The sequence below is a fragment of the Plecotus auritus genome, assembly GCF_963455305.1.
Source record: "Plecotus auritus genome assembly, chromosome: 10".
NCBI lineage: Eukaryota > Metazoa > Chordata > Mammalia > Chiroptera > Vespertilionidae > Plecotus > Plecotus auritus.
Genome location: NC_137785.1, coordinates 19,042,771 through 19,064,543, shown reverse-complemented (window position 1 = coordinate 19,064,543; position 21,773 = coordinate 19,042,771). Strand labels below are relative to the sequence as shown.

At 54.6% G+C, this 21,773-nt stretch overlaps 4 protein-coding genes across 12 annotated transcripts in view; 1 reads left to right on the top strand and 3 right to left on the bottom strand.

The window, feature by feature from the left end:
* Positions 1-4,636, bottom strand: part of MEGF8 (multiple EGF like domains 8) — a 48,090-nt gene extending 43,454 nt beyond the window's left edge. The window contains exon 1 of the mRNA XM_080645455.1: positions 3,792-4,636. Coding sequence (XP_080501581.1) covers positions 3,792-3,978 — 187 coding nt within the window. The 5' untranslated portion in view covers positions 3,979-4,636. The remainder of the gene's footprint in view (positions 1-3,791) is intronic.
* A 455-nt stretch (positions 4,637-5,091) lies between these two features.
* TMEM145 (transmembrane protein 145) lies at positions 5,092-12,996 on the bottom strand. 7 transcript variants are annotated; one of them, XR_013959244.1, is made up of 16 exons: positions 12,794-12,994; positions 12,026-12,100; positions 11,834-11,911; positions 11,669-11,755; positions 11,475-11,576; positions 11,291-11,375; positions 11,108-11,179; positions 10,943-11,011; positions 10,594-10,674; positions 10,435-10,513; positions 10,202-10,295; positions 9,323-9,495; positions 8,727-8,847; positions 6,388-6,594; positions 5,517-5,883; positions 5,092-5,425 (listed from the first exon to the last, which is right to left on the bottom strand). XR_013959244.1 is itself a non-coding variant. In XM_080645496.1 (15 exons), exons 1-15 carry the CDS (start codon positions 12,908-12,910, stop codon positions 5,635-5,637), a joined length of 1,689 nt encoding a protein of 562 aa, XP_080501622.1. In that variant the 5' UTR covers positions 12,911-12,994; the 3' UTR covers positions 5,092-5,634. The 7 variants fall into 7 exon arrangements, 6 of the variants coding, with proteins under 6 accessions (XP_080501622.1, XP_080501624.1, XP_080501625.1 ...); XM_080645496.1 differs by having other exon boundaries at positions 5,092-5,883; XM_080645498.1 differs by lacking the exon at positions 5,517-5,883.
* Positions 12,997-14,829: 1,833 nt separating this feature from the next.
* Positions 14,830-16,813, bottom strand: PRR19 (proline rich 19). The gene is made up of 3 exons (XM_080645506.1): positions 16,637-16,813; positions 15,437-16,061; positions 14,830-15,351 (listed from the first exon to the last, which is right to left on the bottom strand). Exons 2-3 carry the CDS (start codon positions 16,053-16,055, stop codon positions 14,900-14,902), a joined length of 1,071 nt encoding a protein of 356 aa, XP_080501632.1. The 5' UTR covers positions 16,056-16,061; positions 16,637-16,813; the 3' UTR covers positions 14,830-14,899.
* Positions 16,814-18,669: 1,856 nt separating this feature from the next.
* PAFAH1B3 (platelet activating factor acetylhydrolase 1b catalytic subunit 3) lies at positions 18,670-21,486 on the top strand. 3 transcript variants are annotated; one of them, XM_080645528.1, is made up of 6 exons: positions 18,670-18,696; positions 19,331-19,424; positions 19,600-19,689; positions 20,315-20,431; positions 20,508-20,630; positions 21,159-21,486. In XM_080645528.1, the coding sequence occupies exons 2-6, from the start codon at positions 19,347-19,349 to the stop codon at positions 21,444-21,446; spliced, it is 696 nt and encodes a 231-aa protein (XP_080501654.1). In that variant the 5' UTR covers positions 18,670-18,696; positions 19,331-19,346; the 3' UTR covers positions 21,447-21,486. The 3 variants fall into 3 exon arrangements, with proteins under 3 accessions (XP_080501654.1, XP_080501655.1, XP_080501653.1); XM_080645529.1 differs by lacking the exon at positions 18,670-18,696 and adding an exon at positions 18,789-18,871; XM_080645527.1 differs by lacking the exon at positions 18,670-18,696 and adding an exon at positions 18,893-19,215.
* The last annotated feature ends 287 nt before the right edge of the window (positions 21,487-21,773 follow it).

Genomic DNA, 21,773 nt, shown 5'->3' with positions numbered 1-21,773 from the left:
GTTCACGGAGTACTCACTAGCTGTGTGATCTTGGGCCAGTGCCATGGGCTCTCTGAGCCTCAGTTTCCTGCATGTAAAATGGGGATAAGTTTCCCCACCCACTAAGGCTAGAGTGGAGATTCGAAATGGTGACTCTAATGTGCCAGCCCAGGCCTTGTGCTCTCACCGGAACCACTGATCAGCCTCCTTCCTAGCCTCTCAGCCTTCCATCTTGCCCTGACATGATCTCTGAGTGACCTTCCCAACTCAACGTCTGGCCCTGGCCCTTCCCTGCTCAAAAGCACTCCACGGCTCCCACCATTCTCAGGAGAAAATCCAGCTCCCTAACCTGACATCTGAAGTCTCATCTGGTCTCACATCACCCCACGGCTTGCAGCTCCACCAGGTGTTGGGCCTTTGCACATGCTTCTCCCTCTATCTGAAGCACATTCTCCCTGCCTGCCTGCAAGTTTCCCCATCTCCTCCAGAAAGCCTTCCCTGATACCCCCTGGCTGGATTAGGTACCCCTCTTAAGGGTTCTCACTTCCCATTATAACCTTCATTCTCCTGGGCCAGGACCATCTGTAGCCAGATCTGTCTCCCCTGCAGCTGAGGAGGCCCACAGGGCAGGGCCTGGACCTAACTCATCTTGGGTTCCCTCCCTGACATTACCCAGCACAGAGCCCAGCACTGAGCAGGGGCTTGGGAAATGCTAAATGAAAGAATGAGGAAATGCACAAAAGACAAAATAATGAAGTTGGCAGCTCTCCTCAGGCAATGACCAGAGCCCCGGAGAACATCACAACAGAACCCGAGCCATGGTCCGGGGAATGCAGACCATTCAGCCAGACCAGACAAGAACTCCCAGTCTTACCAGCCTCAACCAAACTATAAAGCTCAAAACAAGTACATCTTTGTTAAGTGCCTGCCAGAGGCAGGCTCACCATCTGCCTTCCCCAAGTTCCTCCCTAAGTTCAAGGTCTCCTGTTTCCACCCAACATGGGCCCAACCCCCATGCCATCTAGAAGAGACCCAACCACAAAACCCCCTGCTTTTCAAAAGCAAAAGCCTCTTATTCATGAGGACTGCACAATAAAATGTGGCTTACTTCTTTAATAGCTGGGGAATATGTTGGTTTCAGAGGTGATAGGCTTTGGGAAGAATGGGAGATCAAAGGGGATCTGGAAGTCTCCCGGACTCCTCCCTACCCCAACATCCAGCCAGTTGGTCCCCAAGTCTCATTGGTGAAACTTCACAAACATCTCTCAGTGCTCTCCCCACCTCTCCACCTCCTTAGTTCCTGCCCAAGTCAGAACTCATTCTCTCCTGGAAGACTAGCACACCAGGTTCCCAGTTTGCCCCCACCTGGCTTGAGAGCCAAGTCCCACTCCTACTCACAATCCTTCTATAGCTCCCCTGCAATCCCAAGAGCAAAGCCAAGCTGGTCTGAGTGCCACTCAAGGCCCTTCTTCCCCTGCTTCTGGTGCCCTCCTCACCTTTCCGCTAACAGTCCAGCCAGACCAGAAAAACCTATAAGTGGCTCCTAAGACACCAACCTCTTCTTTGTCTTCATAGAGGCTGCTCCCTTTTCTTATCCAGTAAACTCCTACGCATGCTTCAGAACCCTGCTCCAATGGCTTCTCCTCTCTGATCCCCAGCAGTGTCCTCTCACTCCCTTACAGGCTCCTCTACCCAACCCTGTACCTCCTTCTGTCTTGGATCTGGGCTCACTGTGTCCCCAAACAAGCTGGGGCTCTTCAAGGCCAGAGGATGTCATATACCCCAAAAACATACACATACTTCCCATTCCATTCTCACACACACACACACCCCCGAGACAGAAATAGCCCCCAAAGCTAGGGACAGTCACACATGCCCAAGAAACATGCTTCATCCATACCCCACACAACAGCCATAGATAAATAACATATAAAACATAAATTAGATCACGTCCTTCCCCTGTTGAAAACCACTGCATGGACCTAGCAGGTTTGGCTCAGTGGATAGGCGTAGGCTGTAGACTAAAGGGTTCCAGGTTTCATTCCGGTCAAGGGCACATGCCCAGGTTGTAAGCTCGATCCCCAGTAGTGGACGTGCAGAAGGCAGCCTATAAATGATTCTCTCTCATCATTGATATTTCTCTCTCCCTCTCCCTTCCTCTCTGAAATCAATATATTTTTTAAAAAAGAAAACCCCAGCCAAAACCGGTTTGGCTCAGTGGATAGAGCGTCGGCCTGCGGACTGAAGGGTCCCGGGTTCGATTCCTCAAGGGCATGTACCTTGGTTGCGGGCACATCTCCAGTGGGAGGTGTGCAGGAGGCAGCTGATCGATGTTTCTCTCTCATCGATGTTTCTAACTCTCTCTCCCTCTCCCTTCCTCTCTGTAAAAAATCAATAAAATAAATTTAAAAATAATAATAATAAATAAAAAAAGAAAAAAGAAAACCCCTCCATGGCTCCCCAGTGCCCGAGGGTAAAGACCAAGCTCCACAGCCCACAAACGGAGGCCCTACACGACCCAGGCCCTGTCGCACCTCTGGCCTTTGCCCAGGACCTCCTCTGGGGGATCCCCACCTCTCCTGGGAGGCCAGCTCCTACATCCACGCCAAGGTAAGCCTCCCTGGACTTCGCTTCCACCTCCCTATTGCCCTAAGGACACAGTTCAAAATCACAAGGTCCTACACCCACCCTCTGCCTCCCCTCAATCCTCAGCTTCTGGCTCATGGTTTATCTTGTATTCTGCATTCTACACACTGCATTTCTACTTCCTCAAAAGCAGCATACGCTCCTGCATCCAGGCCTTTGTATGGGCTGTTCTTCTTGCCTGGAATGCCCTTATGCTCCCTTGTACACATGCCTCTGGTCTCAGCTATTGCCCAAACTAAGTCAGACATTTTCTCTGGGCTTCTCTATCCTTGGGGGTAAGTTTGTTTCCCCCACTGGACTGGAAGCCCATGAGGATAGGGCTGGGGCCCTTGCACAGGCTGTTTCCTCTTCCTGGACTGCTCTTCCTCCTCCTCCTGACTGATTCCTATTGGTCCTTTAGTTCTCAGCTCAGACATCTCCTCTGGGAAGCCCTCTGCTCTCCCTGGTCCCCAGGCCAGGCACCTCCTCTAGGATCCCCCACACCTGTGGGGTTCTCCTCCATCACAGTACCAACTACTCTGGATTGACTAGTAATGTGTTTGTCTCCCCACTGGATCCCAAGCCTCAAGTCATCAGAGACTTCTGGGACTGCCTTGGTCTCTGCTATGTCTCAGTAGCAAATATAGTATCTGGCACATGAATGATTGAAAAAAATGTTTTTTATTGATGCTTTAAAAATGACAACAGTAATAATCCTAGTATCATGTACTGAGCATTTACTACTTGCCAGGCATGTTAAAAACCTGTTCTCATTTCATTCCAACAACCCTATGAGGGAGCAGAGCAGTACGAAGTACTATTATTATCCCCACTTGAGGGAGGGGAAGCTGAATCTCAGAAAAAAGAAGCCACCTTCCCAAATTTACAAAACTAGTTATTAGTGGAACCGAAATTTGAAGCAAGATGGTTGGGCTCAGAGCCCGAGTTTCTAACAATTACTCAGAATACCCATATTGATGCCCTAGCTTGTAACTGTCCATCTGAGTCTGGGTACAACTCCCCCACCAGATTCAAGGCCTTGCAGGGCAGGGCACAGGTGGGCTGCTTTTTAGAGCAAAGGGCCTGGCACAGAAAAGGACTCTCGGAATGTGGTGAATGGGTGAATGAGTTCGCAAATGAATGAATTAGCAAATGACTGGGTGTGTGACCCGCACTGCCCCACTCACCCTCGATGAGCCATTCGCAATTGCCATTGACGCTGTAGTTGCCCGCACCATCCGTCACGAAGCCTGGGGCCTCCCGCAGCACTTGCCGCTGCCCCTTGCAGTCCCCCGCCCGGGCCCCAGGGGACATCGGCCCCAGCATGGCCAAACACAGAGCCAGCACGGCGGCCAGAGCCCGGCCCAGAGCCATCGCCGCCTCCAGCACTGACCCTTACAGATGGCACGGACCCTCCACCGATGCGAGGCCTGAAAATGCGACCTCTATGGACGGGACATGGCCTGGTAGACCGGGGAGGCCCAGGAGTCGCAGTTCCCGTGAAGGGAACTGCCTCTGTTGACGGGCTCTGGGAGTCGAAAGGTGGACCCTATAGACCCATGATAGGTCCTGTAAATGGGGTTGCTATGGACAGGGCCCGTGGGAGTGCCTTATAGACACAGGCCCCCATAGGCTGGCTGACCCCATACACGATGTCCAGCAATTACAGACGCGGACCGCTGCAGGCCAAAACGGACCTTAGAAATGGATGGGTCCCCATGAGGCGAGGGGCCCTACAGCCGAACGAGGGCCTCCATAGAGGGTGCGGGCCGGGCCGGGCTAGGCCAGGACGGTCCGGGAGAGACTCCAGGCGGGGGCGGAGCCCGTCCTCACGGGCTCGGGCCTGGAACGCAAGACTCACTCCCTGGCTCACCCACCCGCGCCTCCCTCCGGAGCCGGATAGGCCAGATCACAGAGACGAGGGGACTCTGGAGCCAGAGCGGCCCCGGGAAGATCGCTGGGTGGGCGAGGGGGCGGGGCCGAGCGGCCGCTGTGGGAGGACTGAGGGTTGGGAGAGGAGGCGAGAAGTCGCGGAGCCTAAGGTCAGAGCGGCCATGGGAGGACTGCGCAACACCAAACCCTACCCTCCACAAAAGCGACTTCCGGAAACTTCCCCGCCCATTTGTACCCAGACGCATGCGCAGCATAGACCGTCTTGGCCTGTGAAAAAGAGAGAATTGCACAAGCGCAATGCTAAAATTGTAACCCAAACTCGGGGTGTAGATGCCTGGGCAAAATATCTGCCACTGGAGGGCGCCTCTACCTCTGCCTGGGGAAGAGAAGGTAAAAATAAGAGAGAGGTGCAGTACGACTAAGTGATTCGTATTTTCGGGTGCTGGGTCAACATAAAGGTCAGGTTATGCAGGCCTCTCCCAAAATGCCATTTCACAGATGGACACACTAAGGTCCCGAGCCTGGAACGGTTTCTTGCTCAGCCGCGTCTCTGAGCATCATCAATGTAAAAGAGGCCATCTTATAGATACAAACTCAACGAATCCTCTTTATTTTGGCAAGAAGGAAAAAAAGTCTTTCTACCGGGGACCTGAGGGAGGTCCCTCGGGATAGAAATGGGGTGAGAGAGCACGGGTCCGAAGTCACAGATCCAAGGGACGTTTTCAGAGTCACGACCAGCTTCACAATATCCGTCCCAGGAGCAGTGGCTCGGGCTTGCGGAGTCCTCCTGGAGCGTCCAAGGGCAGGGTCCCGGCGATCCTCACTGGTGTTCCGGGTTCCGGCGGGGTCAAAGGTCTCGGAGGGGGCCAGGGGGCCGGAGGTCACGGAACAGCGGGAGCCCAGAATCCGGCGCCGCTCGGGGCAGGGGCTGAGGGAGGGGACGGGGAGAGCGGCTCCCGCGGGACCGTTTGGCACAAGAGTCAGGGGGAGGGGAGGAGCGGGACACTGCGCACCCCTACCTGGGCGCGCGGGGTGGGGCGGGTTGGGAAGGCCTGGGATGGCTGAGCCCTGGGGCTGGGATAGAGCGGGGGTCCGGGACCCAGCGCGCGGCCCATGGGGCAGGGGCGTGCTGGGGTGTCAGACTGGGGGTGCGGTGCCCCCGGCCGTGCGCATGCTGAAGTATTCGGTGAAGCCGGTGTGCGGCGACGCCGTCTGGGGCACAAGAGGCTGGTAGGGCGGCGTCGGGCCATCCCAGCTGGGGTCGGCCACTTTGGGGAACCGAGAGGGTGGGGGCGGGGAGGCTGCGCCGGGCTCGGCCGTGGTCACCACGCGGCCCCTCGGGGCCGCCGCCGCCGCCACCGCCGTCTCCTCCACCTGCTTCCCGGCCTGGGAGGGGGGTCAGGGTCAGAGGCCGTCCGGGACCCACGGGGGGCAGATGCGGCCCCGAAGGCCCGTCCCCCTCCCCCAGAGAATCCCCCTCCCGAGGTGTGGGCGCCCGTGTCAGTCAGGGAAGGAGCGGGTGATGGGGCGCCTGGGCAGCGGGGCCAGATACTCGAGGGGTGGCGTCGGGGCGCGCGGGGCGAACTCCAGCGGCGGCGGGAGAGGCGGGGGAGAGCTGCGGAAGGCGAGCGGCGGGGGCACGGCGAGCGGCGGGGGCACGGCGCGCAGCGTCTGCGGGGGCGTGCGCAACAGCGCCAGGACCCAGTCTGGCAGGGTGGGCGCGGGCGCCGGGGGACGGTCGCGACGCGGCATCGGGGCGCGGGGGGTGCGAAAGGCAGGGGGTGGGCTCAGGCGCCTGGGCGCGGGGAGCGGTGGCGGGGCCGGGAGTGGGGTTAGGTACTCCAGGGGCGGCGCCAGCAGCTCCTCGGGCGCCGGGGGCGCGGGGCTTACGGAGGAGGCGGGCGGGGGGATGGAGAAGAGCTCCGTGAAGTTGGGCACCGAGTCGCTGATGAACGTCACGTTCCCATAGACGTGCTGCGGGAAGGCCTTGTCTGCCGACTCGCTACCTCCGGGCCCCGGGGCACCGGCCGAAGCGATCTGCGATGTGCGCACGTGGTAGGGGAAGTTCTTGTTGGCCGCCGAGGGGCGTGTCATGATCTGGGCGAGGGGCCAGGTGCAGGTTGAAGACGCATTCACTGTCCAGGCCTCAGGTTGTCTCCATAAACATGGAGTCCTAAGGATTCCCCTGCACTTGGAAACCCCCACGCTTCCCTGCAACCCTTCAAACGGGATTAGGCGCCTCCTGTGGGCTCTCTCAGTGCCCTGGGCTCTGACCTTTCTCCTCCACCACAACTCATTACTCTGCCAATGCTTCTTCCATCAGAGCCCTGATCGCTGAATTAGTTATCACTGACTAGTTAAGCTTCAGCGTCTTGCGCTGTGCAGTACAATAGCCACTAGCCACATGTGGCTATTTAAATTTGTTAATAAAATATAAACTAAAATTTTAGTTTCTCAGTCACGCTAGCCATATTTAAGTGCCCAATGGCCACATATGGATAGTTGCTATCATATTGAACGTCAAAAATCATAGAATATTTCCATAAACACAGAAAATTCAGTTGAACTAGCAGCTTCTGGAATGTTAGCTCCATGAGGGCAGGAACTTGACTGTTCTGTTCCCTGCTGAATCCCCAATACCTTCTATAACAGTACCTGGCACATATAAGCTCTCAATAAATATTGGTTGAATGTAGAGCTGTCTCCCCAATTAGTCTAGTAGAAAGGCAGTGCCTGGGTATGACTCTAGTACTGCACCCAAGAAGCCCAGCATGGCCCCTCTAAGGTTGTGCTGAATAAATTAATAAGCTGAAGCCAATCAGCAGTGGAATGTCTACAATGGAGCTGCGCTGAGCTAACGTGAGCATTTTTAGGACTGAAACTGGCTGAAGGTGAAATATAGAAGAAAGGGCACAGTATTTGGTGTTTTGAGCCTGCACCGCCCCTCTCAGCCCCACAGCTCACTAAGTGTAGGATCTGGGGCATGTTGATTAAACTCTCCACACCTCACTGAGGAAAGGGATTGCAGTACCTATTAAAAGATGAGAAAAGGGTGGAAATGGAAACTGGTGCAGAGCCTGGCCCATGGTGGGTTCTCATCACTTCTCTCTCTGCCCCTTTCTGACTTCCTGCAGAGCCTAAAGATGGACCATCCCAGGAAGGGAAGTCTGTACCTGAGTCAGGCTTTGGAGTAGCAACTAGGGGACCTGGCCCCCTCCTTCAGCTGAGTGCCTTTCCTACACAGAGCACATGGTAGACCCCTGGGGTCAGGCACTGGGGCCCTCAGTGATACCTATTTCCCTCTCATGCCAGCTCTTGTGGTCTGCCGGAGAAGGACCAGGTTCCAAGTCCCTGCCCTGCCACCAACGGCCTTGGAGCCCTGGCCGGTCATCTGCCTTCTCTGGGACTTAGCTTCCCTTCTCTGTATATTGAGTTCAATGACGATTATCCATTCTATCCTGGGACTGCTCTGACACTTAGAAAAAGAGGGTAGGAATAAATGCATATGGCTGTTCCTAGCATGAGACAAAGGCTGTCTTCAGCCAAAAAGGTGTCTCTCAGCCTCGGTTTTCTCCTCTGTGAAGTGGGGTGATCATGAGGCTGAGAGAGATACCTTTTGAGGCAGGTGCCCACTGAATGGTGGATGGGTGGACAGTGGCTGGATTGATGAATTAATATAAGAACTGTCACCCAGAAGTCTGGATAGGATATAAAACAGAAAAGAAGAGGTTTGCTGCTGGTATCCTCTTGATGTCATTCTGATCTAGGTCCCTGGAGCCCCAGCCTGGCCCACCCCAGCTGCTTCTTTCCAAACAATGGAACGTCAAAAATCATAGAATGATAGATATGATATCTGTGATAGAGTGACAGGTATCAGAGAATGTGTGGGTGAAGGGTGGAGTAGAGACCAAGAGGATTGGGATAGGCAGTGGGGTTACAGAAGGGAAATTCGAGTCTGGGGACACAAGATCAGGAATGGGAATGGGGTGAGGGTCAAAGAAAGGGTGGGTTGGGGAAGAGCCCGGACACAAGGTGGGAGAGAGGAACAGAGGAGAGTAGAGTCTGGGGGACACAGTAGAGTAGCCTGCAGGAACCTAGCGGACTCTCAATCAGTGTCTATTAAATGACTGAAGGAATGAAGTGAAAGAAATGGATCAAGAGTTCAGGCAGATCGGGGTGGGAGTCTCACCACCTATTGGCTTCCCACCCCACCAGATGCTCATCCTCACCAGGAACACGCCATGAGCATACAAATGGATTCCCAGCTGGATGCCATTGACAATCTTCTCCCGAGCCCACTTGGGGATCCCAAAGTTGGCGATCAGGGCCATGACAGGAACTGCAAAGAACCTGAAAAGGAGGAATTGGATTGGTAGAGACACTGCCACACGCCCTCCACCCACCCCTACCCCCAACTCCCCTTCCAGACACACATACAGGCCCCAGGTGGGTCCCAAACTGGAGGGAAGTGTGACCTTCAAAAGCCAGAGGTTAAAAGGGGCAAGATTTCCACTGGCCTGGGAAATTCTGGGGGGCAAGGACTAGGTTGAATTGAACTCAGTTCCACCCCACATCCCAGCACCCAGTAGAAAAATCAATAGAGATTTGATGAATGAATTAACATATGATAATAACAACTAAGGACCTACTGTATGCTAGATCTGTTTCTAAGCATTTTATGTTTATGAATTCATTGAACTCTCACAGTGACTCTATGAGGCAGTACAATTTCCACCTCCATTAAACAAATTGGGAAAATGAGGCAGAAGTTAATTGACTTGTGTGAGGTCACACGGGGACATATCGAAAGCCCAGCACATCTCACCAGAGGGTGTAGGCAGCAAAGAAGGGCACATAAAAGGGCTGCTTCTCCGGGAAATGGCGCAAAGAGACAAGCACGGCGTAGCAGAACCACACGTAAGCCACCACCTGCAGCCCGATGAGCCCGTAGCCTGCCGGCGACTCATACGTGTACAGTACCTGGCCCGGGTCAAAGAACTGACCCAAGGGAGAGGGTTTGTCATAGCCCTGGCCTCCACACAGGGACCCCAGACCACACCCCTGGGCACCCGAGGGACAGAGTTACTTGGTCAGGACAGAAGCAGCAGAACATGGGATGGAGAGAGAGCATATAGAGGTAGAGAGAGGGTGACAAAGATAGGAAGAGAATACATCTACCATGGGCCCAACAGGTAAACACTGCCATGTGGAAGCTTTCCATTTATCAACTCTATGAGGTAGGTCTTATGATCACCCCACTTCACAGAGGGGGAAACCGAGGCTGAGAGAGACACCTTTTGGCTGAAGCCAAAGCCAAGGTAATATAAAGCCTTAGAGGAACTCTGGGGTGTGTAAGATCTTCCTAATTTTACAGAGAAGAAAACAGGCCCAAAGAGGGGGCCATCACCTAAGGGGGACGGAGCCAGCATGGAATCCAGGTCTGTGTGATTCCTGAACTTTTGGTTATGGCATTGAACACAAATGTGTGAGAGACAGAGGGAAGAGGGAGAAGCTATTCAGAGACAGTGAAGAGGGGAGGAATGCACGTAGAAAGACAGATGGGAAGGTGGGAAATCACAGAGTGGGAGAGAGATAGCCAGGAGTGCAATATGGAGGGCTAGCAGACAGGAAGCCATGAAAGCTGGGGGGGGAAGGGGGGCGACGGAGGAAGGGCAGGGCCTGGACAGTGGTGAGTGGGACTCACCTTAGCCTCATAGATGAGCAGCACCACGTGGGTAAGAGTATACAGGGTCATGTAGACAGACAACTTCACAGAGCCTGAGTGGCTGATGCGGCCCCTGGCAGCAGGCCATGAGGGGAGATGGCAGGAGTGGGGTTGTCAGGGAATAGGGGGTGGCCACCCCCCAGCCCAACCCCTCTGCCCCCAGCCCAGCCACTCCCCATTCCCAGCACTCCATCCCAACCCAGCCTGGGCACCGTGTCACTGTGAATCCCTTCCCCAGAAGGATGAGCATCAGCAGGAAGATGAGGAAGCTGGAGGAGAAGAGCAGCTTGGCTGGGAGAAGGGAGGAAAGGGCGGCTCAGACAGGGTGGCAGAGGAGCCCGAGTACCTGCCCTGGTCCCCATCATTCTCACCCAAGATCTTGAGACTCTCGTTGCCAATGCCATCAGTGGCATACTGGCCCCAGTAGATGCAGAAAAACAGGAGACTCAGAACTGAGGGGAAGATGGGCAGATAAAGGAAAGGACAGAAACTGGCTTTGGGGCATCACTGATCCCTAATACTGTGATCCAGGTGACCAGAACCCTCCTCCGCCCCCATCAGGATTCTAGACCTAGGAGACCCAGGAGTCCAGCCCCTCATCCCCTCCCACCTCAGACTCAGGAGTCCAGGTTTCCAGCCCCTTCTCCCTCAGGCCCTGATGTCTGGGCCTCAGGTCCCTCCTCTCACAGAACTCAAAAGTTGAGATACTCTAAACCTCACCCTCCACTCCAGCTGCAGCCATAAACATTTTATAAGTCGTGTGGAGCAACTGACGACCTTTCAGCAAATCTAGAGGGGGCGGCGGGTAGGGGAAGACTGTTCACAGACAGGAAGGGAGAACAGCTCATCTCCCCCAACCTTGCCCCAACCATGTGCTGGACTCACATCCAAAGTAACAGGAGAGGAAGAAGATGAGGATGAAGATGAGGAGGAAAGTCACATCTGTCTCCAGGATCCCTGCCAAGTTGGTGGAAGGAGAATATGGCTCAGTCAGGCTGCTGTCCCTCAGCAGGCACCCAACTCTGGGATCCCTCAAAGATCCTGGCTTTCGGGTCTCCACATGCTCACCAAACTCATCCGCAGAGAAGTGCTGCGTCCAGAAGGACTTGCCATTGGTGAGGACCATCTCATATTCCAGCTGCAGCCCATCTCCCTGTGGGGAGTGAGGAGGCCTCAGGAGGGCCCTGGGCAGGTAGGGGATTGGCAGGGAGGTAAGGAGGAAAAGACGCAGGTGGCCAGGACAGCCCCTTACCCCACACTTGCTGAGCGCGATATACCACCACCTTTCACGCACTGAACGGAAGCTTCGGCCACTGGAGCAGCTCAGGTAGCGGGTTCCCTCCTCTGACACCACCTGGGGAGGAGTGAGAAGGCTGAAGCCTGTCTGCACTGTCCTCAGGCCCTTGACCTTCAGCACCTGCCCACTCCCCCAGGCTGGGCTCATACCTGACAGCCTGACCAGGCATACTGGGTAGTGAGGTTGATGACCTGGTTGTTCTCAGGCCTGATCACTGACTCCTTAGCCAGGCAATCCTGAGGAAGATAGGGACATGGTCACTCCCTGGCCAGCCTTGACCTCTCCCTCCCATCCATCCTCCTCACAGCCCTCACCTTGTCCGCTGCCTTGTACACAGCTGGCCACTGGGATGGGTCATCAAAATAGAGGAGGATGTTCTGACAGCATTTGGCCTGCAGGCCCAGAGATTTTAAGGTTTGGGGGAGTGTGGGAGCTGGGGTAGCCCTTCCCTCGGAAGGCCAAGGGAACATCCAGCCTCAGTGTGAGAATGGTTGGGGAAGGCTCACCTCAGGGTATCGGAAACGGAAGTCCAGTCGTCCGTAATCCGAGAGGAAGCAAAATCTTGTCAAGAACACCCAGTCCTGGAAAAGGGCCCCAGTCAGACCCTCTTCCCAGTCCTTTGAGAACTCTCCTTTACTCTATATAGACCCTCAACTTTTTTTCCCTAACCTCAGTACCTGGTTTCCCAAGAAGCCTAAAGGGATCAAAATCCGAAAATTCTTCCGTGATCCCTTCACCTTGGTTCCAGGATTCCTGTCTCAGATGCCCCTTCCCTAAACTCGTTTCCCATTTCCCAGGTGCCCTGAGAAAGACCCTGGAGGGCCAGATCCCCATCTGGCCACCTTCTGTCCCAGATACCATCGGACTGACATCGCCCCGGTTATCCACACGCCGCCCCTGATTCCAGAGACACCCTGTGCTTGGCAATATTCTAAATGGCCCTTTCCCGGTCCTGAGCCCGAACGTGAACTCCAGGCTCTCGGAGGAGTAAAAAGTGCTGTCCCTTCAGCACCACCTCGCTGTCCTCCTGCCCCCACCCCAAACTCCGACTCTCCCTCCCCGCCCAGCTCTGACCTCAATGTCCCTCCTACAACCACTGAGTCTCAATCCCGCCGCCCCCCTCAGCCTCAACCCTGACCCAGTCCCCGCCTCACCCCCGACTCCCTCCCCTCAGGTCCCTCTGAGAGGGGTGGCAGGGGCGGGGCAGCCCCTTCCCCCTCCCCTCCCTCTCTTCCCTGCCCGGCGGGTGGCAGGGGAGGGCCCGGCACGCTTACCTCTTTGGAGCTGAGGTTGCCCCGCACGTACTTGGCCCCGGCGCGGGGGGGCAGTGGCAGCAGCAAGAGCAGCAGCGGCAGCAGGCGGCGCAGAGCGGGCACGCGCGGGGCCTCCATTCCGCCCGCTCCGGCCCCAGCCCGGGCTCCACTCCGGCTCCCGCTCCAGCCCGGCGACGGCGGCGGGAACGAGCAGGCCGGCTGGCGCGCGCCCCCGTTTAAAGGGGCCGCAGGCACTGCGGTCCCCACGCCCTCCATCGGGATGGCCCGCTAGGGCCCCTTTCCAAACCACAGGCAGGGGACGCCCCTTTCCCATCCTCTCTACCCCGACCCAGCCCGTCCACCGGTGACATACCTCTTTGGCTCCCCGTGTCCTGAACTGAACTCCCATTCCCACAAGCCCTGCCTCCTCCAGACTACCATCTCCAGATGGCCAGCTCCCCTACCCCAGCTCAGTCTTGATCTCCCCTCAATTTGGTTTTCAAACTGCTCTTTGAGCCCTAGCCAGTTTGGCTCAGTGTATAGAGCGTCGGCCTGCGGACTGAAGGGTCCTGAGTTCAATTCCGGCCACATGCCGGGGTTGCAGGCTCCATCTCCAGTGGGGGGCGTGAAGGAGGCAGCTGATCATTGATGATCTCTCATCATTGATGTTTCTCTCTCCCTCTCCCTTACTCTCTGAAATCAATTAAAAACTGCTCTTTGATTGCTCATCCCCATGCCAGCCATCCCCTACTGGGTCAAGCCAGATGCCAGCGTTCCACACCTCTTATACTCTGGGAAGTGCCCACAGAGAGGGCAAACCACTTGTTCTGGGTCACACAATACAGAGGTGGCAGAGAGCCCTCAACCTCAACCACGAATCCCTCTTCCTGACCCTGTCCCGTGGCAACTACCAGTGTGTGCAACGGGGCTGCTGTGAAGCAGAAGTGTTGTAAGTCTAGCAGACTGAAATAAGTTGCCTGGGTTCAAATTACAGTATTGCCACTTTCTCAGCCTAGTCACAACTGTGTGATCTCCTGGTGCAGTCCCCTCCAGGCTGGTACCAACCCTAGTTTCCCAGTGTCAATGGGGAAACCTGGAAAAGTTTTACAGAGTAGCATCCAAGCCCCTCAACTAAATTTTCCTGAACAGATTCCAAAACTTTTCTAGTTTCATCCCTCCCCCTCCACTTCAAAACATTTGTACTCCACAAAATACCATTTTAAAAAACTTTCTAAACCAAGGGACCAACAAGAAACATAAGTGTGTGAAGCACTTCCAAAGGAGAGTATGGGTCCCACAAAAAGGGGCCTCTGCTACTCTATTTGAGGCAGTGGTTGCCAGGAGGAGTAATAGGTGGGATGCCAGATCATTTTCCTTTTTTAGAAGCCAGAAATGTAATTCTTAAAAGCAAACTGTATGATTTATAACAGTAGGCAGTTGATTCAAAAGTTTAAAACATATCACAGACCAAAGAAAAGTCTGGGCCAGATTCAGGTCTCATCTGCCTTTCCTGCGCACACACTGTTCCTATGCCCAGCCAGCCAAGAGCCCCTCTATTGCAGGGCCCATAAGTGACTCACTCTAGGTCTCAGCATGGCACACAGATATGGGCTGAATGAAAATGTTCCCATTATCTCCTATTCACCCTCTCCAGGCCTTGTACATTCTGTTCCCTTTGCCTCAAATGTTCTCTCCCTCCTCCACAAGCAAGTTTCTACCAATCTTGAGATATACAACGGTCTGTGTCAGCTCCACTTTGAAGACCTCCCTCATCACTGAGGCAGAGTCATCACTCCCTCCTCAGACTCCCCCAGCCCCTCCCCACCACTGGAGTCTCCTGGAGACAGAGCCTATCACTCACTCTGAGGCCCCAGCATTGCCAGAGCTCAGAGTATTGTTGGCCTCAGTGGATGGATGCGTTGAATTGACTAAAGCCCCAGGTTTCTCCCTTCTCCTGGTCCCTCAGGTCCTAGAAAGGTGACAAGTGATAGTACCTTCCCCTCCATTTCAAGAGTTAAGGGAAGCTGCTCTCCTGAGTCAGCCACTCAGTGAAAATTAAGAGGACCATGAAGAAGGTATTTTATTGAGGTGATTGGGAGTGCTGCCCCTAGTCCAGCATTAGTCCCCTTAGTACAGTCTCATGGGTGGAAAGGACCAGGCCTCTGGGCTGCTCTGGGCTACTGTATAGGAGAGGTTGGGCAGTGGGGCAGGGGGACAGGGACTCCAGTCAAGGGCAGAGGTTCGGGGAAACAAGGGGGATGGTAGCTGAGGCAGGGACTGTGGTGTGCTGACCCCACAGGGCCAGGAAGGAGATGGTGTGGCTACTAGCCAGATGCTTTTCAGCAGGTCAAAGGCTGTTGGGGGGCCCCAGGCCACCGGAGATGTCGAAGGCAATGTGGGTGGCCAAGGACCTTTTGGTGGAGCCAGGCTCACCCTGTGTGTAGTGAGAGTGCTGGAGGTGTGAGGCACAGCAAAGGTGAATTCCTTTGTCCCCTGTCCTCTCCTCCTCTGCCTTCCTTCCCCTGGGGCCTGCTCAGGGCTGTTGATCCTTCTTCTCTCAGAGTCCCCAGGCTTGGTCCCTGGCATAGAAGAAAGAAGCATGGGGGATAGTTGAGCTAAACAGACAAGGGGAAGGGGAGCACAGGGGGCAGGAGGTGAGCTCACCTGACAAGGATGGCTGGCAGCCTCGGAGCACCAGGGTAAGGTCGGGCACACAACCATGGCATACCTGTAAAGTACCCAGGATGGCATCCCTGGCCTCTTGTACTAGGTTCCTCCTGGGGAAGGCCTGTGGCAGAATCAGCTGGCCCTGCAGCTCCCCTAGCAGTTGCCCCAAGCCAGGGAGCTCTAGAGGACTAGGTGGGCCTGGGCCAGAGTCTCCAGGCACCTGGTTCTCCTTGCCCCTTGACTGTGGGCCTGGTTCTTGGGCCCTGACTGGGCTTGGGGAAGGCTTGGTGGGTAATGTGGGGGTGTCTGGCTCCAGTGACCCACTGCTCAGCAGCCGTGCCACGTCCAGAGATTTCACCTCATGGTTGAAGAGACCCCGGTGCTCCCGGCTTAGCCGGCCCTGGGTTATGACCACTAGCTTGGGGGCAGTAGGGGCCACATGGTCCTGGAGGTCCATGGGTGGATTCCGACTAGCCACAGGAGGCTCCTGATGAGCCAATGGCCGGCGGCTGCCCACCAGGGCCTCATTACGCTCCCGTCTGGTCTTCCGACGGCGGACCCGACCAGGTTTCTCAGCTCTCTGGAAAGACTGTGTGGCTGGCCCCCGGGGGTCCATAGAGTCCTGGAAAATAAAGATAGGGTGGTCATCGGTATACAAATCAGGGACCTAAAAGTAAGTCGTGAGAAGGAGATAGTTTGGGGTGAGGTGGGAGACGATGTGAGAGAGGGAGTGGGCAGAAAGGAATTGGAAAAGGCTTGGGTGCTCTCTTTGGCAGCATATATACTAAAAATGGAAAACGCTTGTTCTGGGAAGGAGTCATAGGTATAGGGTGGGATCAAGGGAGTCCTGGTGAATGGGAAGACTTGTCAGGGAACACCAGAAGAGTTACAGAAAATAGGGGCATGAGGAAATAGCTAAAAGATGGAGGATGGGAAAAGGATCATGGGTTCCTGGAGAATGCAGAAAGTAGAGAGAGATGGTAGAAAAGGAAAAGCAGAAGAAACAGCAGAAGAGAAGTTCTACAGAGAAAACTTTGAAGACACAGAAAGGGCGACAGCGGAGCTTTGGGGGAGGGGGCCTGGAGCTTGGCCACGGGGGTTGGGAGAATTGGGTTGGAGAGGTTGCGAGGGTGGGGCAGTTGAAATAGAAAAGGGGAATATGGTTGGTGAGGTAAGGACGGGGGAGGGGCACCTTACCGTCTCCTGCCCCGATGAACCTGGCCCCTTCCCCACAGCCTACCCTACCCCACCACGCTGTGGGGTGCAATGGCTTCTGTTTTCCGAGGTGACCCCAGTTCACTACGCGCCTAGCGCTCTTCCGGCCTCGGGCCTCCTGCACATGCGCGCGCACCTTCCTTGCCCTTTGACTTCTCTGCGTCTTAGAGGTTTGTGGCTCAGAGGCACGTGCCAGGGGTTCCGAATGCCAGTAGTAGCCCCGCCCATCTCAGCTTTATATCCGGAAACCTCCCATTTGTCCTCAGGGTGCCTAAGGAGGTGCTCCCAGCCACCAATTGGCTGTGAAGTCCACTAGGCCCGCCCCCTTCCTGAATCTGATTGGTTTAGAGGTCTATAAGTGGACTTTCAGTTTGGAGTGCTCGAAATCAGGCGAGGCACATGGGGCATAAGGGCCAGCCAGCCTCTGGTCGGTCACAGACATCGTCCCTAGACAGTCAGTATAGTGTCACCATTCAGAGCTGGTCTCTGGGACTAGGTTCAAACGTCCAGCCTGACACATTTTAATTGTGTGAACTTGGAGAATTGTGCAACCACTCAGAGTCTCAGTTTCCTAATCTGTAAAATTGGGTTCATAATAGTATCTCCTTCATACAGTTAGTGTTAAGTATGAGATGAGCCAACATCTAACTTAAAATAGCACTTGATGAATTAATGTCTCAAAGCTTTGTTTCTCACTAAGCTTTGGCTTCAGGAACTGCCTCGCTACCTCTCCAACTTATTTACCTACACTTGTCCCATCAGACTTTAAAATCAAACTATGCCAGGGTATTATCCATGTCCCAATGAGCTGTACTATCTGTGTAATATTGCTTGGCTAACCTTCATGATCTTTCAAATCCTAACTCAGATTCTATTCTGTCTAGGACACGTACCCACCATCAGAGTCCTTCTCTGCCTCATCTCCAGAGGTCCCCAGTTCCTCCCTTAATCACAACCTTGATCCTTTCCTCAGCTCTGTGTTTGGATCTGTCTCTTCCACCCATTGGGACAAGGCCAGGCTAAGATCCATTCAATATTCATTCAGCAAGTACTTGTGAGCAGCCACAGTACTTGGTACTATGAGTCAGATCCTGTTCCACGCAAGAGAACTGAGGCAAAACACAAACAGTAGACTCATCTCTGTATCTCAGTATCAACCTGCCTAGAAGGAATGAATAGATAGTAAGATCCCATTTGGGATTATGGCCAGGAGGTGTAGGGGGTGTGGAAGCCCCACAAACAGCTGGTCCCCGAGAACTGGGAGATCTGGGAAGACTTGAGATCTGAGATTAAGTTGGGGTGGGGGAAGATAGACCTTAGGTGGCCTTGGCTGTGGATGTAGGTTTCAGAGCCCAGACACACCCAGCTGAAGTTATTGGTTGGCAGTAGGTTTAGGGAGGGGAGCAGAGGCCACAGATCTGCAAGATGAGCAGCTGTGGGAGGTTTGCCAGGCTGGACCTGGGCCTTGCAGCGTCTCTAATTTCCTTTCTCGTTCTGCACTTTCTTCTAACCTCCTTGCAGGACCTGTGATGTCTGTAATGACACGTAACTTAGTTTTTATGCCACTAAACTGGTGGTGTTTTTGAGTAGGGGAGGCCCATGAGCAGATAGGCTCAGTAAAGTCCTGGCTCGGCCTTAGAGTGTTTCCTTACAAATGAGCCTCTAATTTTTTAAAATGTTTTTATTGACTTTAGAGAGAGGGAGAGAAACACTGATGTGAGAAACATCATTCGGCTGCCTCCTACACGCCCCCTACTGGGGATGGAGCCTGCAACCCCAGCATGTGCCCTGACTGGGAATCAAACCGGGACCTTTTGTTATATAGGACACGCCCAACCAACTGAGCCACACGGGCCAGCGGTGGGCTTGCTGGCTGGGTAGCTGAGCCTGTAATGTTTGCCATTTTCCTTTCCTGTCCCCCACATCAGTAGAAAATGGGAGCGTCTCCTCCCAGCCAGGTGTGTATGAGCCACCCCTTCATGAATGGACTCGTCCACTCACTCCCCTCCCCCACCACCGCGTGAATGGGACACACTGAGGGAGTAAGACGGGGAGGGGGACAGAGAAATGGGGAGAGAAAGGGATGGAGGGAGGGAAAGAGGGAGAGAGGGAGGGAGGGAGGGAGGGGGGAGAAAGAGAGAGAGAAGGGAGAGAGAGAGAGAAGGTAGTCCCTTCCGCACATTTCTCGTCCTACAGCAAATGGTTTCTTCCCGCGAGGCAAGGCGCTAGATTTTCCCCGCCCACTCTCGGCCTTTCAGTACTTCACCCCTCCTCCTGACGCCGCTCGGGTGGTTTCTCCCTCCTCATCGCCGCCCCCCCCCCCCCCCCGCCCACGGGTGCTAGCTGGTCTCATCCTCCCCAGCCCAAGGTGCTGCAGTATGGTAGCCGCTGCCGCCGCCGCAGAGGCCCGGGAGTGGAAAGCGTCCGGGCGGAAAGCGCCGGACGAGCTCACTGAGCGGCCGCCGTGGGGGAAGCAGGGGTTCCCAATCCACCTCCCCTCCTAAGTGGAGGTTTCCGCCCCAGGAGAGGAGGCGGCGCCCGGGATCCGCCTCCGTCCACCGGTGGAGTGCAGGCGTCCGGACAGTCCATTGTTGCCTGGAGGGGTGGGAGTGGGTGTGGCGGACTACCTCCTCCGGGAACATTCTGGGCGACCTCGCTCACTCGCTCGTCCTGCAGAAGCTGTGACGCCAGGATGAGTGACGAGGAGAACCCAGCCAGCAAGCCCACGCCGGTGCAGGACATTCAGGGCGATGGACGCTGGATGTCCCTGGTGAGCGACCCCGCCCGCGATAATCAGGAGTCAGGGTTGGGGGCCGGGGTTCAGGAGTTCAGCTGGCTCGCGCGGCTTTCACTACCGGATTGGGAAACTGAGGGCAGTGGGGTGGTGCTGTCTGACGGGCCCCAGGAGCGAGCGTGCCATAACTCCCCCATGTTTGTCCCCGAAGCACCATAGGTTCGTGGCTGACAGCAAAGATAAAGAACCTGAAGTCGTCTTTATCGGGGACTCCTTGGTCCAGCTAATGCATCAGTGCGAGGTGAGGCCGATCTCCCTCCTCCTGCCCCACCCAGGCCTGCCCTCACTGACTCACCTGGACCAGACCTCAGGCCAGACGGAATATGGGGTACCCGAAATAACCTCAGGTAGCGCCCAGCACCCAGATTTTCAGTGTAAGGTACAACATAATACTAAGAAGGAAGTGTGTGCCCTGGCTTTATTAGGCTGTTATTGTATATAATGAGACTAAAAATGAGGCTTCCCTGCAAGATTGACTAAAGTGAGGCTCTTTATTGTTTGCTTTAATGGATTTCCACAAAGCTGTAGTTCTTTCCACAATGTGAAGGTCAACTGCAATAGCTCTCCATAAAGGGGGCTGGGGCTTAATATCTTTCCACTAAGCAAGGTTAATGGTTTTCCTCAGAGAGGTTTATTGTTTCAACACATAACTCAAGCAGAATGGTTTCCATAAAGTGAGTCTTGCTTCTATGGGTTCCAAAGACTATAATAGGTTTGCATAACGTGAGGTTTGACCATACTGGGGTTTGCTCAGGATGAGATGGCTTCCATGGAGAGGCTCTTCCGTAATGACATCTGGTTAACATTTGGACCCAGAGTAGTGCATGCTGACAATGCCCCTGTGCCCACACCATTCTTGCCCACAGATCTGGCGGGAGCTTTTCTCTCCTCTGCATGCACTTAACTTTGGCATTGGCGGTGATAGCACACAGCATGTGCTATGGCGGCTGGAGAATGGGGAGCTTGAACACATCCGGCCCAAGGTAAGTAGGGCTTGGGTGGGCAGCTAAAGCCCTCTTAGCCTGCCCCCTCACCACTGCTTCATGCCTCTCTTTCCAGATTGTGGTGGTCTGGGTGGGTACAAACAACCATAGGCACACAGCAGAGCAAGTGGCTGGCGGCATCAAGGCCATCGTACAACTGGTGAATCAACGGCAGCCCCAGGCCCGGGTCGTGGTGCTGGTGAGAGAGTGGGAAGGCGGGGAGAATGGATGGCAGTGTTCTGGGACCCCCTCATGTGTAACCATAGTCGGCATGATTCTGGCTAGCTTGGCACAGAGCAATGGCTTTCAGGCAAAATTTCACATTGACACTTGCTACATCCATCAGAGCAGCTGTGAATAAGGACATGTTCAATGACCAATTAGGCCTTTTTGCCCAAGGGAGCACTAGAGATTTTGGGGTGTTAAAACTCAAAATATTTAAATAGCCAGGAGTTGTCAGGCATTCCCAAGGTGAGACATTTCCTCCTCTGAAAGAGGGATTAACCCCTTGCCATTTTGTCAACATTTTTATAAGGCTGTTGTTGCTGAATGGGGTCTCAGACCAGGCATCAGGAACTACCCTTCCAATTCCTGTTTCCCATCCCTCGTGTATTCTGCAGCTGGGGAATTTCATAGTGGGGGGTTGGAGAACAGTTTGGCACACAGATGCTAGTAGGACCCACATTTTGATAGGATATCTTCTCACAACTCTTGGTACCCTCCTCAGGGCCTACTTCCAAGGGGCCAGCACCCTAACCCACTTCGTGAGAAAAACCGGCAGGTGAACGAGCTGGTACGGGCGGCATTGGCTGGCTACCCACGGGCCCACTTCCTGGATGCTGATCCTGGTTTCGTGCACTCAGATGGTACCATCAGCCACCATGACATGTATGATTACCTGCACCTGAGCCGCCTAGGCTATACACCTGTCTGCCGGGCCCTGCATTCCTTGCTTCTGCGCCTGCTGGCCCAAGACCAGGGTCAGGGTGTCCCTCGGCCAGAGCCCACACTCTAACATCTGCTTTCCTAGAATATTAAATTCTTATTCTTCAGTCTCCCATTTTCTGTTTTATGGCCAAACCCATCTGGGTACCTCAGCCTCAGCCCTGATCTCTGCAGGGTGTTGTTTCTGCCCAAAGAAGGCATCGTCCATCTGTCAAGGCATTCTGGTTCTTGGAGAGTATGGCAGGTTTATACTATCACAATAGTGCTCCAGGGAGGCACTTACCAATTAGTAACACTAGGTGAAACAAGTTTGCTAACACTACCCTAAAGGATCAGGGTCAAGAAAGAATTCTGGGAACATAGTGGCCTAACAGTCCTCCAATCTTTGCACATGCTG

What these genes read in the sequence shown, in the direction of transcription:
- PAFAH1B3 (XM_080645528.1), top strand. Translation starts at nt 19,347, where the DNA reads ATGAGTGACGAGGAGAACCCAGCCAGCAAGCCCACGCCGGTGCAGGAC. An exon ending in AGCTAATGCATCAGTGCGAG is followed by an intron (nt 19,690 to 20,314) that starts GTGAGGCCGATC and finishes TCTTGCCCACAG; the next exon opens with ATCTGGCGGGAGCTTTTCTC. An exon ending in AGGCCCGGGTCGTGGTGCTG is followed by an intron (nt 20,631 to 21,158) that starts GTGAGAGAGTGG and finishes TACCCTCCTCAG; the next exon opens with GGCCTACTTCCAAGGGGCCA.
- TMEM145 (XM_080645494.1), bottom strand. Translation starts at nt 12,910, where the DNA reads ATGGAGGCCCCGCGCGTGCCCGCTCTGCGCCGCCTGCTGCCGCTGCTG. An exon ending in TCCGTTTCCGATACCCTGAG is followed by an intron (nt 11,912 to 12,025) that starts GTGAGCCTTCCC and finishes CTGGGCCTGCAG; the next exon opens with GCCAAATGCTGTCAGAACAT. An exon ending in GGCTGCAGCTGGAGTGGAGG is followed by an intron (nt 10,675 to 10,942) that starts GTGAGGTTTAGA and finishes TCTTCCCCTCAG; the next exon opens with TTCTGAGTCTCCTGTTTTTC.
- PRR19 (XM_080645506.1), bottom strand. Translation starts at nt 16,055, where the DNA reads ATGGACCCCCGGGGGCCAGCCACACAGTCTTTCCAGAGAGCTGAGAAA. An exon ending in CTGCCAGCCATCCTTGTCAG is followed by an intron (nt 15,352 to 15,436) that starts GTGAGCTCACCT and finishes CTTCTATGCCAG; the next exon opens with GGACCAAGCCTGGGGACTCT.